At 47.3% G+C, this 14091-nt stretch overlaps 1 protein-coding gene across 1 annotated transcript in view; it reads left to right on the forward strand.

Annotated features, from left to right (window-relative positions):
• sobpa (sine oculis binding protein homolog (Drosophila) a) overlaps window positions 1-14091 on the forward strand; it is a 253764-nt gene that overhangs the window by 79446 nt on the left and 160227 nt on the right. Inside the window, 1 exon segment of the mRNA XM_055634988.1 lies at window positions 1645-1783. Coding sequence (XP_055490963.1) covers window positions 1645-1783 — 139 coding nt within the window.

The raw sequence follows: 14091 nt of genomic DNA on the forward strand, positions 1-14091 counted from the left end.
TCTCAGACTGTGTGATGTTCAACCGTACTAAACTTCATAAAAAGGACACAAATTGCTAGACATGGGGTGGGGAACCTGCGGCCTTCTAGGCCATCAAGTGCGGCCTTTTGAATGAATGAATCCAAATTTTGTAGAACAAATCCTTTTATATTTAATAATGTTTTTGTTTGTCTTTTATTATTTTTATCTTATAATGAACGTATTTAAAATACCAAAGAGTAAAAGAAGATTCAACAAAATAATCCTGTATCTAATTGATGTTTCTTGGATGCGGTCGTATTAGATTACAGCTAACTTAATACGGCCATCCAACATGAAAAGGTTCCCCACCCCTGTGCTAGACAGTGAGAGAAATGAATGTGCAGGGGAGAGAGGCGGGAAAGATAGAGGGAGCACAAGGGTGGAGAGAGATTTTTACCTAAAACCCAATACCATAAACATTCTCCAACTTTAAGTAGCACCAATCTAGGGAACACCCATTTATGTTCATAAGGTCACAGAAGCAGAATTAGGCCATTCGTCCCCGTTGAGTCTACTCCGCCATTCAATCTTTCCCTCAACACCATTCTCCTGCCTTCTCCCCATAACCCCTGACACCCGCTCTAATCAAGAATCTTTTTATTTCCACCTTAAAAATATCCATTGACTTGGCCTCCACTGCCGTCTGTGGCAAAGAATTCCGCAGATTCACCACCCTCTGGCTAAAGAAATTCCTCCTCATCTCCTTTCTAAGGGCAAGTCCTTTTATTCTGAGGCGATGACCTCTGGTCCTAGACTCTCCCACCAGTGGAAACATCCCCCCGTTATCCCTTCCCCGAACTCTCTTTCACCTGTATCCTTCCTCCGGCTTCACAATTTACTCCTCATATGTAACAGCCTTTTGTTGTCCTTTCATCTCAGCACTTTGTGTCATTATTTAGGTCCTTGTGTGCCCATTAAATGTATGGTATATCGGAACACCAGGTCCTGTCGGGGGGAGTTCTCTCCGCCCCCCCCCCCGCCACGGGTACCATGTAATCCCGTGCTACCTGCTCCATGGTCGGATAATCGGCGACTAACCCCATCTGGTTTGCCAGGTGAGGAGGGGGATGTAGGGCCAAAAACAAGACCTGTCAAAGGGCGGATGAGTTCCTGGCCAGCCAACGGCCATCCACACTTCAGTAGATGTTGCGATCACTGTCGTACACGGCATTGTAAGGCCCGTTGATGTTTTCAACGACGTTGATGGTGATGGTGATGATGATGATGATGATGCTGATGATTGATTTTCTGGCACTCTTGGTTCTAGAGACATGCCAAATTATCCATTTTGTCAGACCGACAGAGGTCACATAATAGTGATACAACAACACACCTCCCACCCACTAACAATTATACCCCTCCTGTGTCTGTTAGCATCATGGACTGCCAGAAACTTAAAGAATTAACAATGAACAAAGAAGTTAACGATAGACTCTTTGAAGATGGAGGCACGTGTCCCGAAAGGGCGTGCGTCACTCACGTACACCGCTCTCGTGATGTTGGAGGTGCCGTAAAATCGAGGGTGGGCCTGTACAAGTTTGTCAGTGGGAGATGATATGAATGCATGCAGCAAGCTGAATGTTTCTTGTTTGCCTCCACCAACATTTCATTCCTTTTTGTCAGAATTTTGCAGAAAACACCATGAATGAACTCCTTGGCTGGTATGGCTATGATAAAGTGGAATTAAAAGAAGGGGAAGACATTGAGATTAAGAACTACCCACTGGATCTTGAGGGTCGCCAACACGTGTCCGTGTTGAAAGGTAACAAAAGCCTCTGTCTTGCAATGTGCGTTGTGTGTTTGCTTCCATCGACCAATTTCCCTCCTGGGATAAAGAAAGTACTATCGTATCGTATCGCAGATGTTGATGGACAGTAATGAGAATCTCTCACGGTTGCGCAGCGGTAGAGTTGCTGCCTCACGTCGCCAGAGACCCCGGTTCCATCCCGACTGCGGGTGCTGTCAGAACGGAGTTTGTACCTTCTCCCCATGACCGCGTGGGTTTTCTCTGAGATCTTCATTTTCCTCCCACACTCCAAAGACGTACAGGTTTGTAGGCTTACTTGGTTACTTGGCTTGGTATAAAGTTAAAGTCAAAGTCAAAGTAGCCTTTATTGTCATTCAGACCTTTCAGTCTGAACGAAATTGTGTTGCCTTGCAGTCATACACGTGATAAAAATGACAATAAACACACAATAAACACAAATTTAACATCCACCACAGTGAGTTCACCAGGCACCTCCTCACTGTGATGGAAGGCAAAAATCTTAACGTCCTTGTCTCTTCCCTCCTTGGTCTCCCTCTGCTCTGAGGCGACCTGTGAGCTCCCGACACTGTCGTCCACCGGGCCCGTGGCCGATCCCCCGAGGTCCGAAGTGTAAATTGCCCCCAGTGCGTGTTCAAATTCACATTTATTGCCACATGCACCAGTTAAGATACAGTGGAATTTGATTTACCATGCAGCCACACAATCAAACAGAGCACAATACACAATAGAATGAAACATGAACATCCACCACAGTGGAATCAACATTCTTCACTGTGGTGGAAGGCAATAACGATAGGTCAGTCTGAAGAAGGGTTTCGGCCCGAAACGTTGCCTATTTCCTTTGCTCCATAGATGCTGCTGCACCCGCTGAGTTTCTCCAGCATTTTTATCCACCTGAATCTGGAGGTGTGCGTTTTCACATTTCTACTCCTTTTGCCTGATGGGAGAGGGGAGACGAGGGAGTGGTCAGGGTGTGACCCGTCCTTGATTGTGCTGCTGGCCTTGCCGAGGCAGCGTGAGGTGTAGATGGAGTCAGTGAAAGGGAGGTTGGATTGTGTGATGGTCTGGGCTGTGTCCACAATTCTCTGTCATTCCAGACCGAGTACGATCAGGGGGATTTGGAGATTTGGACGTCAAAAGTGCGCCTGACCAGATAATGTGTACTGTTGTGTTTGGTTTGATTTATTGAAGCATTTTTGGGTTTTCCAGGTTCAGCAGAATCCCCAGTGTGTGCTCGTTTGGAGAGAATCGCGGTCAGGTTGAGCAACCTGCTGTTCGGTTTATCACCAAGATTCTGTTCCTGATCAGCTGTTCCTCCCGTTGCCTTGTCGACGCACAGTGTATAAAGAATCAAATACAAAATGTTGCGTCTAGCCCCGTGTAGATGATGCCAGACTTGGGCAACGATTGAATGCCAAATTTAGTCAATTTAATTGTCACATGCAACTAACTGCACAGTGAAAAATACTTTGCATATATTACACACGCGGGTGTCGCCATTGGTGGTGCCATTTTTCAAAGTCCAAACTTTTCCTGAACTCTTTTACTGACAGCTCGATGTATTGACCGACGACCCTCTCCTCTCTCCTCCCCCGGCCATCTTTGTGTCCCGGGGGGGGGGCGCCTCCTGCAGCCGATCGTGAAGGCGCTGGAGGTATTACCCCAGTTCACCCTCCCTCCTCACGAATTGACAGCTTGGGCTTTGGATGTCCGCGAATTTGACTCGGAGTTTAGTTTAGTCTAGTTCAGAGATACAGCCCGGAAAACGACCCTTCGGCCCATCGAGTCCACGCTGACTAGCGATCCCCGCACACTAACACTATCCTCCACACACCAGGGACAAGTTACAATTTTACCGAGGCCAATTAACCTACAAACCTGCACATATTTGGAGTGTGAGACGAATCCAGAGCACCCGGGGAAAACCCACGCGGTCACGGGGAGAATGTACAAACTCCGTACAGACAGCACCCATAGTCTAGATCGATCCCTGGTCTCTGCCGTTGTATGGCAGCAACTCTACCGCTGCGCCACCGTGCCGCACGGTCTTGAGTATGTGGCCTCATTGCCAGCACATCTGAGTAGTAAAGACACCCGACTAAGGAATAAATATACCATACCATGATTAAATGTCGTTTCAATTTAGTTTTAGTTCAGAGATACAACATGGAAACATGTCCTTTGGTCCACCGAGTCCATGCCAACTCTAATTCTATCTTATCCCACTTACTTATCCATTTCCAACACACCTGGAACAATGTGTAAGAATGAACTGCAGATGCTGTTTTAAATCTAAGGTAGACACAAAATGTTGGAGTAACTCAGCGGGTGAGGCAGCATCTCTGGAGAAAAAGAATGGGCTGAAGAAGGGTCTCGAACTGAAATGTCACCCATTCCTTCTCTCCAGAGATGCTGCCTCGCCCGCTGAGTTACTCCAGCATTTTGAGTCTACACTTGGGACAATTTTCCAGAGGTTAATTAACCTGCAAACCCAACGTCTCTGGGATGTGGGGGGGGGAACCTGTGCACCTGGATGACATCCACGCCGTCAAAGGGAGAACGTGCAAACTCTGCACACCTCCTGACTAAGGACAGCACCCGAGGTGCAGATCGAAGTCCATGGTCTTTGAGTGGGTGTTCTTGGATGAGTTCTTTAACCTGGCCCTGGTTCTCAGCATCGTAGTGCACCAGTTCCAGAGACAAAGTCCAATGTCCACAACAGGTAGAGGTGGATCGGACAGTACCCCAGCTTATGGAAGAGGCCTGGTGATGGAGGGGAAGAGCTGTTCTTGTGACCTTGGTCCTTGTACAGGCGGTCTAGGATGAGTTCAATCAAGAGCGGACGGAACTCCCTATCAAAACATGGAGGGGACGGGGGATACAATTATGTGGCGGCCACGCGTGCATGTGCACACTCACACGCGCGAGGCTTCGGAGTTCGGAGGCTCAATCGAGCGCCAAATGCAGCTCAACTCTGCCTGTCTCACCAGGTTAACCACAGCCTTGCCTGGACTGACGGGATACCGGCGCTGCTTCTCCACGCCGGCCATATTTCCCACAAGCCCAGGCAGGTTAACCTGGCGGGACAGGCAGAATTGAGCAGGGTTTAGTGCTGTTTCACTGCGCTGGCTGTGGGCCTGGGGTTACAGCTCACGTCTGTCTGCTCTGGCCACCCATGGTGGTGGGGGCAGGGCACTCGGGACAGTGCCGGAGAGCCGGCTGTGATCGATCCTGGCTGTGGATGAGGCGCAGGTCTGTGCCACATCTCACTCCTCCAATTACCGCGCCCCCGATCATCAGTCCCAACCCCACTGCCTCGCGGAAAGCGGAGATATTAAAATTGGGATCACAAATACTTGGGGGGCATATCCCCCACCTCTCAAAACATGGGGGGGACGTGTCCCCTCTGCCGCCCCCGGGTTTTCTGCCCCTGAGTTCAATGACCTAGCCCATGCGAGGACCAGTTTCTAACACACTCTGGCCAGTCAATAACATGGGGTGGGGAAAGGGTTCTTTTCCCATTTGCATCTTTTACCATTCCCTGCCATTTGCAAGAGAGCTTTATAAACGAAAGTTGTTTAAAGGAGAAACCCATGACTCCATTAACCCTGGTACACTCCTAACACAGTTTATGTGTGGGCAGGTTGTCTCTGCACATCCAGGTACATGGATAGGGAAGGTTTAGAGGGCTATGGGCCCAAAACGGGCAAATATCTTGGTCTTTGGTCGGCATGGTCAATTTGGGCTTTAGGTCTCTGTGGGCATTTTCATAGTAATAATAATAATAATAAAATATTTTATTGGCATTGCACATAGGTGCAACGAGATTTGGTATGCAGCTTCCATCCGATGTCATAACTTAAACAACTAATAAAATTTAGATACCCCGAGAAACATGGTTTATAAAAAAGAACAGTAAAACAGTCTACGATTCTATAAATATGATGTGGTCACTCACTGAAACAATGGCATTGCATCCACTTTTAGTTTTACTGTTTGCGATACAAATTCCCAGGGGAACAATTACACTTGAGAATAACCATTGAATGTGGCTGTCAGTAAAAGGGTTTTGCTAAACTTTGGATTAAAGAAGCTGTCAGATCGTGTTCATAAGTTCTAGTAGCAGAAGTAGGTCATTCGGCCCACCAAGTCTACTCCGCCATTCAATCATGGCTGATCTATCTTTCCCTCACAACTCCATTCTCCTGCCTTCTCCCCACCCCTGACACCCGTACTAATCAAGAATCTGTCAATCTCCGCCTTAAAAATATCCACTGACTTGGCCTCCGCAGCCGTCTGTGGCAATGAATTCCACAGATTCACCACCCTCTGACTAAAGAAATTCCTCCTCATCTCCTTTTTATCAGTACGTACTTTTATTCTGAGGCTATGACCTCTAGCCCTGGACTCTCCCACCAGTGGAAACATCTTCTCCATATCCACTCTATCCAGGCCTTTCATGATTTGGTAAGTTAGGTGATAATTGCCATGTATCAAAAAATAGTCCTGTCTAGATCGAGTAGATGCACAGAGTCTTGTGCCCAGAGTAGGGGAATCAAAAACCAGTAGACATAGGTTTAAGGTGAGAGGAAAAAGATTTAACAGGAACCTGATGGGTAACTTTTTCACACAAAGGATGGTGGGTGTATGGAACGAGTTTCCGGAGGAGGTAGTTGAGGCAGGGACTACCGCAACGTTTAAGAAACATTTAGATAGGTACATGGATAGTGTGTGAGAAAAAACTGCAGACACTGGATAATGCTGGAGCAACCCAATGTGGGCCGAAACATTGCCTATTTCCTTCGCTCCATAGATGCTGCTGCACCCGCTAAGTTTGTCCAGCACTTTTGTCTATTAAAAATGTCTCTTGTGTCAGACATGCAATAGTTGTGTATTTCATATTGGGGACACAAAAAGCTGGAGTAAATCAGCGGGTTAGGCTGCATCTCTGGAGAAAAGGAATATGTGACGTTTCGGGTAGAGACCCTTCTTCAGACTGAGAGTCAGGGGAAAGGGTAACGAGAGATATAGACGGTGATATAGAGAGTGATAGAGATATATCTGTGCAGTGGGCAGGTGCTATAAACCTGCACGGGAAAGTAGACGCTCCCTCCCCCACGAGTCTCGGGCAGATGGGACTCGTCAGCCTGGGAAGGCGGTCCAACCAGGAGAGGGAAAACTCTGATTTAAAACCTCCACTGCCTTGTGGCCATAGCCAGTCATGGAAAAGGCTCCAGGAGTAAACCTCCAGAAAATCCGTAGTCGGAGCCCCCTAAGGCAGTTTGTCGTTGTCTACAACCTCGCTCTGGCAGCTCCTGCAACGGCACTGGTGCCAAACTGTAACGGCCCTGCTGTTCCTTTGGATCGATCAGCGACGTGGAGAGGGGGGACATGGGCAACAGCCTGTCCTCCATATGACATAGATCGCCCAGGCTGCATCCCACCAGGATGCATCACCCATGGTCAGTCATGACCGAGCAGGGCCTACTATAGAGAGATATAGAACAAATGAATGAAAGATATGTAAAAAGGTAATGATGATAAAGGAAACCGGCGATTGTTAGCAGTGGTCTAGATGAAAATGAGTTACAGACAATGAAACTTAACAGGATGACTTTGGAGCTAGTATGACTTGGGTGGGGGAGGGAAGGAGAGAGAGTGGGAGATGCACGGGTTATTTTAAGTTACAGAAATGATAATGGGGTCCTTAGTTTAAAAAAGCCGAATGACAAGTTAAATTTTTTTGCAAAATGACAGCTGTGCCTTATTGAGGCAATGTCAGTGTGATTGATTCAGGACAAACACTCGCCCGCTCTTGTCTATCTTGAATGTCAGGTCGTTGCTGGCTTTCGTGAACAATTTCCATTTGAGCTGCAGCGGTTGTCATTTAGAAGTTTCTTGTGAATGGTTCCATCGCAACAGGAGCTCAGCATGAGTCAGAGTCAGCTCAGAATGAGATGCAAACTCCTGTTTGAGTTCCGCGGGGGTTCTTTTAGTTTAGTTTATAGAAAAACAGTGCAGAAACAGCCCACCGAGTCCGCACCCACGAGCGATCCACACACACTTAACACAATCCTACACCCTCTAGGGACCTTTATACCAAGCCAATTAACCTACAAACCCGTACATCGTTGGAGTGTGGGAGGAAACCGAACATCTCGGACAAAACCCACGCAGGTCACGGGGAGAACGTACAAACTCCGGCGCGGCCAAACACCCGTAGTCAGGATCACACCCGGGTCCCTAGTGCGGGAAGGCAGCAGCTCTACCATTACACCCCCCCCTGCTGCCCTGTTAATGGGGAAAATTGCAGGTCAAATTTGATGTTTAAGAAGGAACTGCAGATGCTGGAAAATCGAAGGTAGATAAAAGTGCTGGAGAAACTCAGCGGGTGCAGCAGCATCTATGGAGCGTAGAAAATAGGCAACGTTTCGGGACAAAACCCTTCTTCAGACTGATGTAGGGTGGGAAGAAGTAAGGAAGAGGAGGAGCCAGAGGGCTGACGGAGAGCTGAGAAGGGGAGGAGACAATAAGGGCTACCGGAAATTGGAGAAGTCAATGTTCATGCTGCTGGGGTATAAACTGGCCAAGCGGAATATGAGGTGCTGCACCTCCAATTTCCGGTGGTGCGCACTCTAGCCATGGAGGATGCCTGTTTCAAAGCACTGACTTCTCCCGTACACGATAGAATCAGACTTTGGAATGTATAAATGGCTTCAACATTTGAATTGGTGCACATCGGTAAAGCTGCTGAAGGCTACCAGGGTTCAATGCTGACTATGGGTGCTGTCTGTATGGAGTATGTATGGGTTTAATGGTTCAATATTTTTTTATTGTCACGTGTATCAAGATACAGTGAAATATAATTGTTTGCATAGAGATCAGTGTGATTATTGCCCTACGTAAAGACAATCCCTGAGTAAGTAAGTACCCATGCATGGAAACAGCCCCCTGAGTCCATTTGCAATAGGCACCAGATTTTGGCACCATTTTACACAGTCCGAGCTGCAGCTGGCCATGAAGGCCCGTGGCCTCGTGGGAATCCGTGCAAACTCCGTACAGACAGCACCCATTGTCACCCGGGTCTCTGGCGCTGTGCGGCAGTAACTCTACCGCTGTGCCACACTCTACCGCTGTGCCACAGTGCCATCCTCTGCGCTGTACTGCCGTGCCATTGTAATCTTTTTTTTAAGTCGCTGAAACAATAACAGCAAAAGAGAATGTAGAATTCAGGACTTGTACTATAATAGAGTCATGGATTTCTGGATTCATACAGCAAGGAATCTGGTCATTCGGCCCAACTTGCCAATGCTGACCAAGGTGCCCCATCTAATCAAGTCCCATCAGACCATGTCCCTCAAAATCTAACCTATCCCTGTACCTGTCCAAATGTCTTCTGGCAGCTCATTCGATATACTCACCACCTTCTGTGTAAAGATGCTGCCCCTCAGGTTCCTATTAAATCTTTCCCCTCTTACCTTAAACATTAACTTAAAAAGAAGGCTCAGGAAGTTTGGCATGTCCCCGACAACTCTCACCAACTTCTACAGATGCAGAAAGCATTTTATCAGGATGCATCACAGCTTGCTTTGTTACAGCCCCATCCAGGATGGTGAGAAATTGCAGCAAATTGTGGATGCAGCCCAGACCATCACACAAACCAACCTCCCATTTATACCTCGGCTAGGCCAGCAGCATAATCAAGGACGAGTCGCACCCTTGCCACTCTCTCTTCTCCCCTCTCCCATCGGGCAAAAGGTACAGAGGTGTGAAAACTCAAACCTCCAGATTCAGGGACAGTTTCTTCCCAGGTATTATCAGGCAACTGAACCATCCTACCACAACCAGAGAGCAGTGCTGAATTACTATCTACCTCTTTGATGTGCCTCGGACTATCCTTGACCGCACTATGCTGGCTTTAGCTTTCACTAAACGTTATTCCCTTATCATGTATCTATACACTGTAAATGGACACGTACACTCCATTGAGTATAAATGGGGATCCTGTGGATAGGGTGAACTGTTTTAAATATCTGGGAGTCCACATCTCTGAGGATATGACATGGTCATCACACGCCTCAGCACTGGTGAGTAAGGCAAGGCAGCGCCTTTACCACCTCAGGCAATTGAGGAAATTCAGAGTGTCTCCGAGGATCCTCCAGTGCTTCTACGCAGCGGCGGTGGAAAGCATCTTGTCCGGGAACATTACCATCTGGTTCGGGAATTGCTCTGCCAAGGACAAGAAGGCTCTGCAGAGAGTAGTGCGTTCGGCCGAACGCACTATGGGAACTTCACTCACCCCCCTGCAGGAACTATACAACAGGAGGTGCAACTCCAGAGCAAACAAAATCATGAGAGACCTCTTCCACCCCTGCAACAGACTGTTCCAGCCGCTACGGTCAGGCAAACGCCTCCGTTGCCATGCAGTGAGAACGGAGAGGTTGAGAAGGAGTTTCTTCCCAGAGGCAATTCGGACTGTAAACGCCTTTCTCACCAGGGACTAACTGTACAGAACGTTTTTTCCTTCTATTATTTATTATGTAAAATAATATGTGTGTTATGATTGTTTTTATAATTTGTTTGGTTGTTTTGTTGTTCCGCGAGCATTGCCACTTTCATTTCACTGCACATCTCGTATGTGTATGTGACAAATAAACTTGACTTGACTTGACTTGACTTGATTGATTGTAATCATGTATTGTCTTTCTACTGACTGGTTAGCACGCAACAAAGCTTTTCACTGTACCTCGGAACACGTGACAATAAACTGAACTGAACACATGTTCTCTGGTGTGTAAAAAAGAACTGCAGGTGTTGGATAATATCGAAGGTAGACACAAAATGCTGGAGTAACTCAGCGGGTGAGGCAGCATCGATGGAGAGAAGGAATGGGCAACATTTTGGGTCGAGACCCTTCTTCAAACTGATGTCGGGGAGGGGGCGGGACAAAGATAGAATGTCGACGGAGACAGTAAGACTAGTGGGAGAACTGGGAAGGGGGGGGGCGGGGAAGGAGAGGGAAAGCAAGGGCTATCTGAAGTTAGAGAAGTCAATGTTCATACTGCTGGGGTGTAAACTACCCAAGCAAAATATGAGGTGCTGCTTCTCCAGTTCGCGCTGGGCCTCACTCTGACCATGGAGGAGGCCCAGGACAGAAAGGTCAGATAGGGAATGGGAGGGGGAGTTGAAGTGCTGAGCCACCGGGAGATCAGGTAGGTATGTTCTCTGGTTCTTGGGGAAAAGACAGTGCATTTGAGTATAGGAGCAGGGAGGTTCTACTGCAGTTGTACAGGGTCTTGGTGAGACCACACCTGGAGTATTGCATACAGTTTTGATCTCCTAATCTGAGGAAAGACATTCTTGCCATAGAGGGAATACAGAGAAGGTTCACCAGACTGATTCCTGGGATGTCAGGACTTTCATATGAAGAAAGACTGGATAGACTCGGCTTGTACTCGCTAGAATTTAGAAGAGTGAGGGGGGATCTTATAGAAACTTACAAAATTCTTAAGGGGTTGGACAGGCTAGATGCAAGAAGATTGTTCCCGATGTTGGGGAAGTCCAGAACAAGGGTTCATAGTTTAAGGATAAGGGGGAAATCTTTTAGGACCGAGATGAGGAAAACCTTTTTCACACAGAGAGTGGTGAATCTCTGGAATTCTCTGCCGCAGAAGGTAGTTGAGGCCAGTTCATTGGCTATATTTAAGAGGGAGTTAGATATGGCCCTTGTGGCTAAAGGGATCGGGGGTATGGAGAGAAGGCAGGAACAGGATACTGAGTTGGATGATCAGCCATGATCATATTGAATGGCGGTGCAGGCTCGAAGGGCCGAATGGCCTACTCCTGCACCTAATTTCTATGTTTCTATTCACCCATATCTATTCCCCTAGTAGGAGTCTAAAATATTAGCAGTGGGCAGTAAATAAGAAGAAATATGCTGCAGTTTTTTAAAAGCTGAAATCAAGACATTGTTAAGAGGTATAGCACGTAAACAGGCCCTTCGGCCAACTGAGCATGCTGACCATCGATCAGCCGTTCACAGTAGTTCTATGTTATCCTACATTCTCATCTACTACGTACAGAGGGCCAATTAACCTACAAACCCGCCCGTCTTTGGGGTGTGGGAGGAAACAAGAGAACATGGAGGAAACCCACACGGTCTCCGGGCAGATGTGCAAACTCCACACAGACAGCGCCTGATGCCAGGCTGGAACCCAGGTCTGTGGTGCTGTGAGGCTGTAGCTCTACCAGCTGTGCCACTGCGCCGCCTCCTCATGCCAGAGTATGGATTAGTGGAAAATCCATCTGTGGGTGGCAAGCAATCTTTACATTTCAGGATGGTGGACATTCGTGGAGGCAGGTTCTCTGGATACTTTCAAGAGAGAGCTAGATAGGGCTCTTAAAGATAGCGGAGTCATTGATATGGGGAGAAGGCAGGAACGGGGTACTGATTGGGGTATGATCAGCCATGATCATATTGAATGGTGGTGCTGGCTCGAAGGGCCGAATGGCCTACTCCTGCACCTATTGTCTGTTGTTGTCACGCTGCAAAAACAGAGAGGTTGAGACGGAGTTTCTTCCCACAGGCCATCAGGACTGTAAACTCTGATCTCACCAGGGACTAATTTAATGTTGTGTTGTGTCTTTTTAGTTTTTCTATAATGTAAATACTGGTTCTGTTCTATTATGTTCTGCTGTTCTGTTGCACAATCGGCAGGCTTTGCCACTTTCATTTCACTGCACATCTTGTATGTGCAGACTGGATAGACTTGTAAAGACTGGATAGACTCGGCTTGTACTCGCTAGAATTTAGAAGATTGAGGGGGGATCTTATAGAAACGTACAAAATTCTTAAGGGGTTGGACAGGCAAGATGCAGGAAGATTGTTCCCGATGTTGGGGAAGTCCAGAACAAGGGATCATAGTTTAAGGATAAGGGGGAAGTCTTTTAGGACCGAGATGAGGAAAACCTTTTTCACACAGAGAGTGGTGAATCTCTGGAATTCTCTGCCGCAGGTAGTCGAGGCCAGTTCATATTTAAGAGGGAGTTAGATGCGGCCCTTGTGGCTAAAAGGATCAGGGGGTATGGAGAGAAGGCAGGAACTGGATACTGAGTTGGATGATTAGCCATGATCATATTGAATGGCGGTGCAGGCTCGAAGGGCCGAATGGCCTACTCCTGCATCTATTTTCTATGTTTCTATAAATAAATTTGATTTAACTTGACTAGGACTTGAAGAAGGGTCTTGACACGAAACATCACCCATTCCTTTTCTCCAGAGATGCTGCCTGAGCCGCTGAGTTACTCAGCTTTGTGTCCATCATGGGTTTAAACCAGCATCTGTGGTTCCTTCCTACACAAAGTTTGAACCCAGGTACATGTCATGTTGCAAAGAAGCGACACGATTACAGAGAACAAAGACACACAGATTTTGTATAATATTTTTGGACGTGACAGCAAAGTTCACCTTAAAGCCCCCATTATCAGCAAGGATTTAAAAGATCAGTGCTATTTATTTGTGCAGAGCAATCCAAGAGGAAAAAATCATTAACAATGAATGCCAGGACCTAGAAAGGGCAGATTAGAGGAATTATATCCGTGATCATTAGTCCTGAGCATGCAATGTATCTGTGGCCAGCAGGTATGATCTTCTTCTGAAATTTGGTTTGGGTGAAGTTCCTTTGCAGTTTAGCACGAGGAATTTCCTGACCAGCTGGGTTCCTCCAGCAGTTTGTGCTCTGTGCAAGATTCCAGCATCTGCAGGTCCTCCAAGGGTCTCTAACAAGAATCTCCATTTGCGTAACTTCTACTTGATAATTGAAATAGTATGAGTTTAGTTTATTGTCACGTGTAGCGAGGTAGAGTGAAGAGCTTTTGTTGCGGGCTAACATTGTGTAACTGAAGAGACAGGCTATGGGGGGCGGCACGGTGGCGCAGCGGTCGAGTTGCTACCTTACAGCGCCAGAGACACGGGTTCGATACTGACTATGGGTGTCGTCTGTATGGAATCATGGCTGAACTATCTCTCCCTCCCAACACCATTCCCCTGCCTTCTTCCCATAACCCCTGACACTCGTACTAATCTAGAATCTATCTGTCACTGCCATAAAAATATCCATTGACTTGGCCTCCACAGCCGCCTGTGGCAACGAATGCTCTGGTTTCAACACATACTACAAAGACGTACAGGTTTGTAGGTTAATTGGCTTTGGTAAAAATTGTAACTAACCCCTAGTAGTGCTAGTGTATGGGCGTGATTGCTGGTCGGCAGGGACTCGGTGGGCCGAAGGGCCTGTTTCTGC

The sequence above is a fragment of the Leucoraja erinacea genome, chromosome 5 (genome assembly GCF_028641065.1).
Source record: "Leucoraja erinacea ecotype New England chromosome 5, Leri_hhj_1, whole genome shotgun sequence".
Taxonomy (NCBI): Eukaryota; Metazoa; Chordata; class Chondrichthyes; order Rajiformes; family Rajidae; genus Leucoraja; species Leucoraja erinaceus.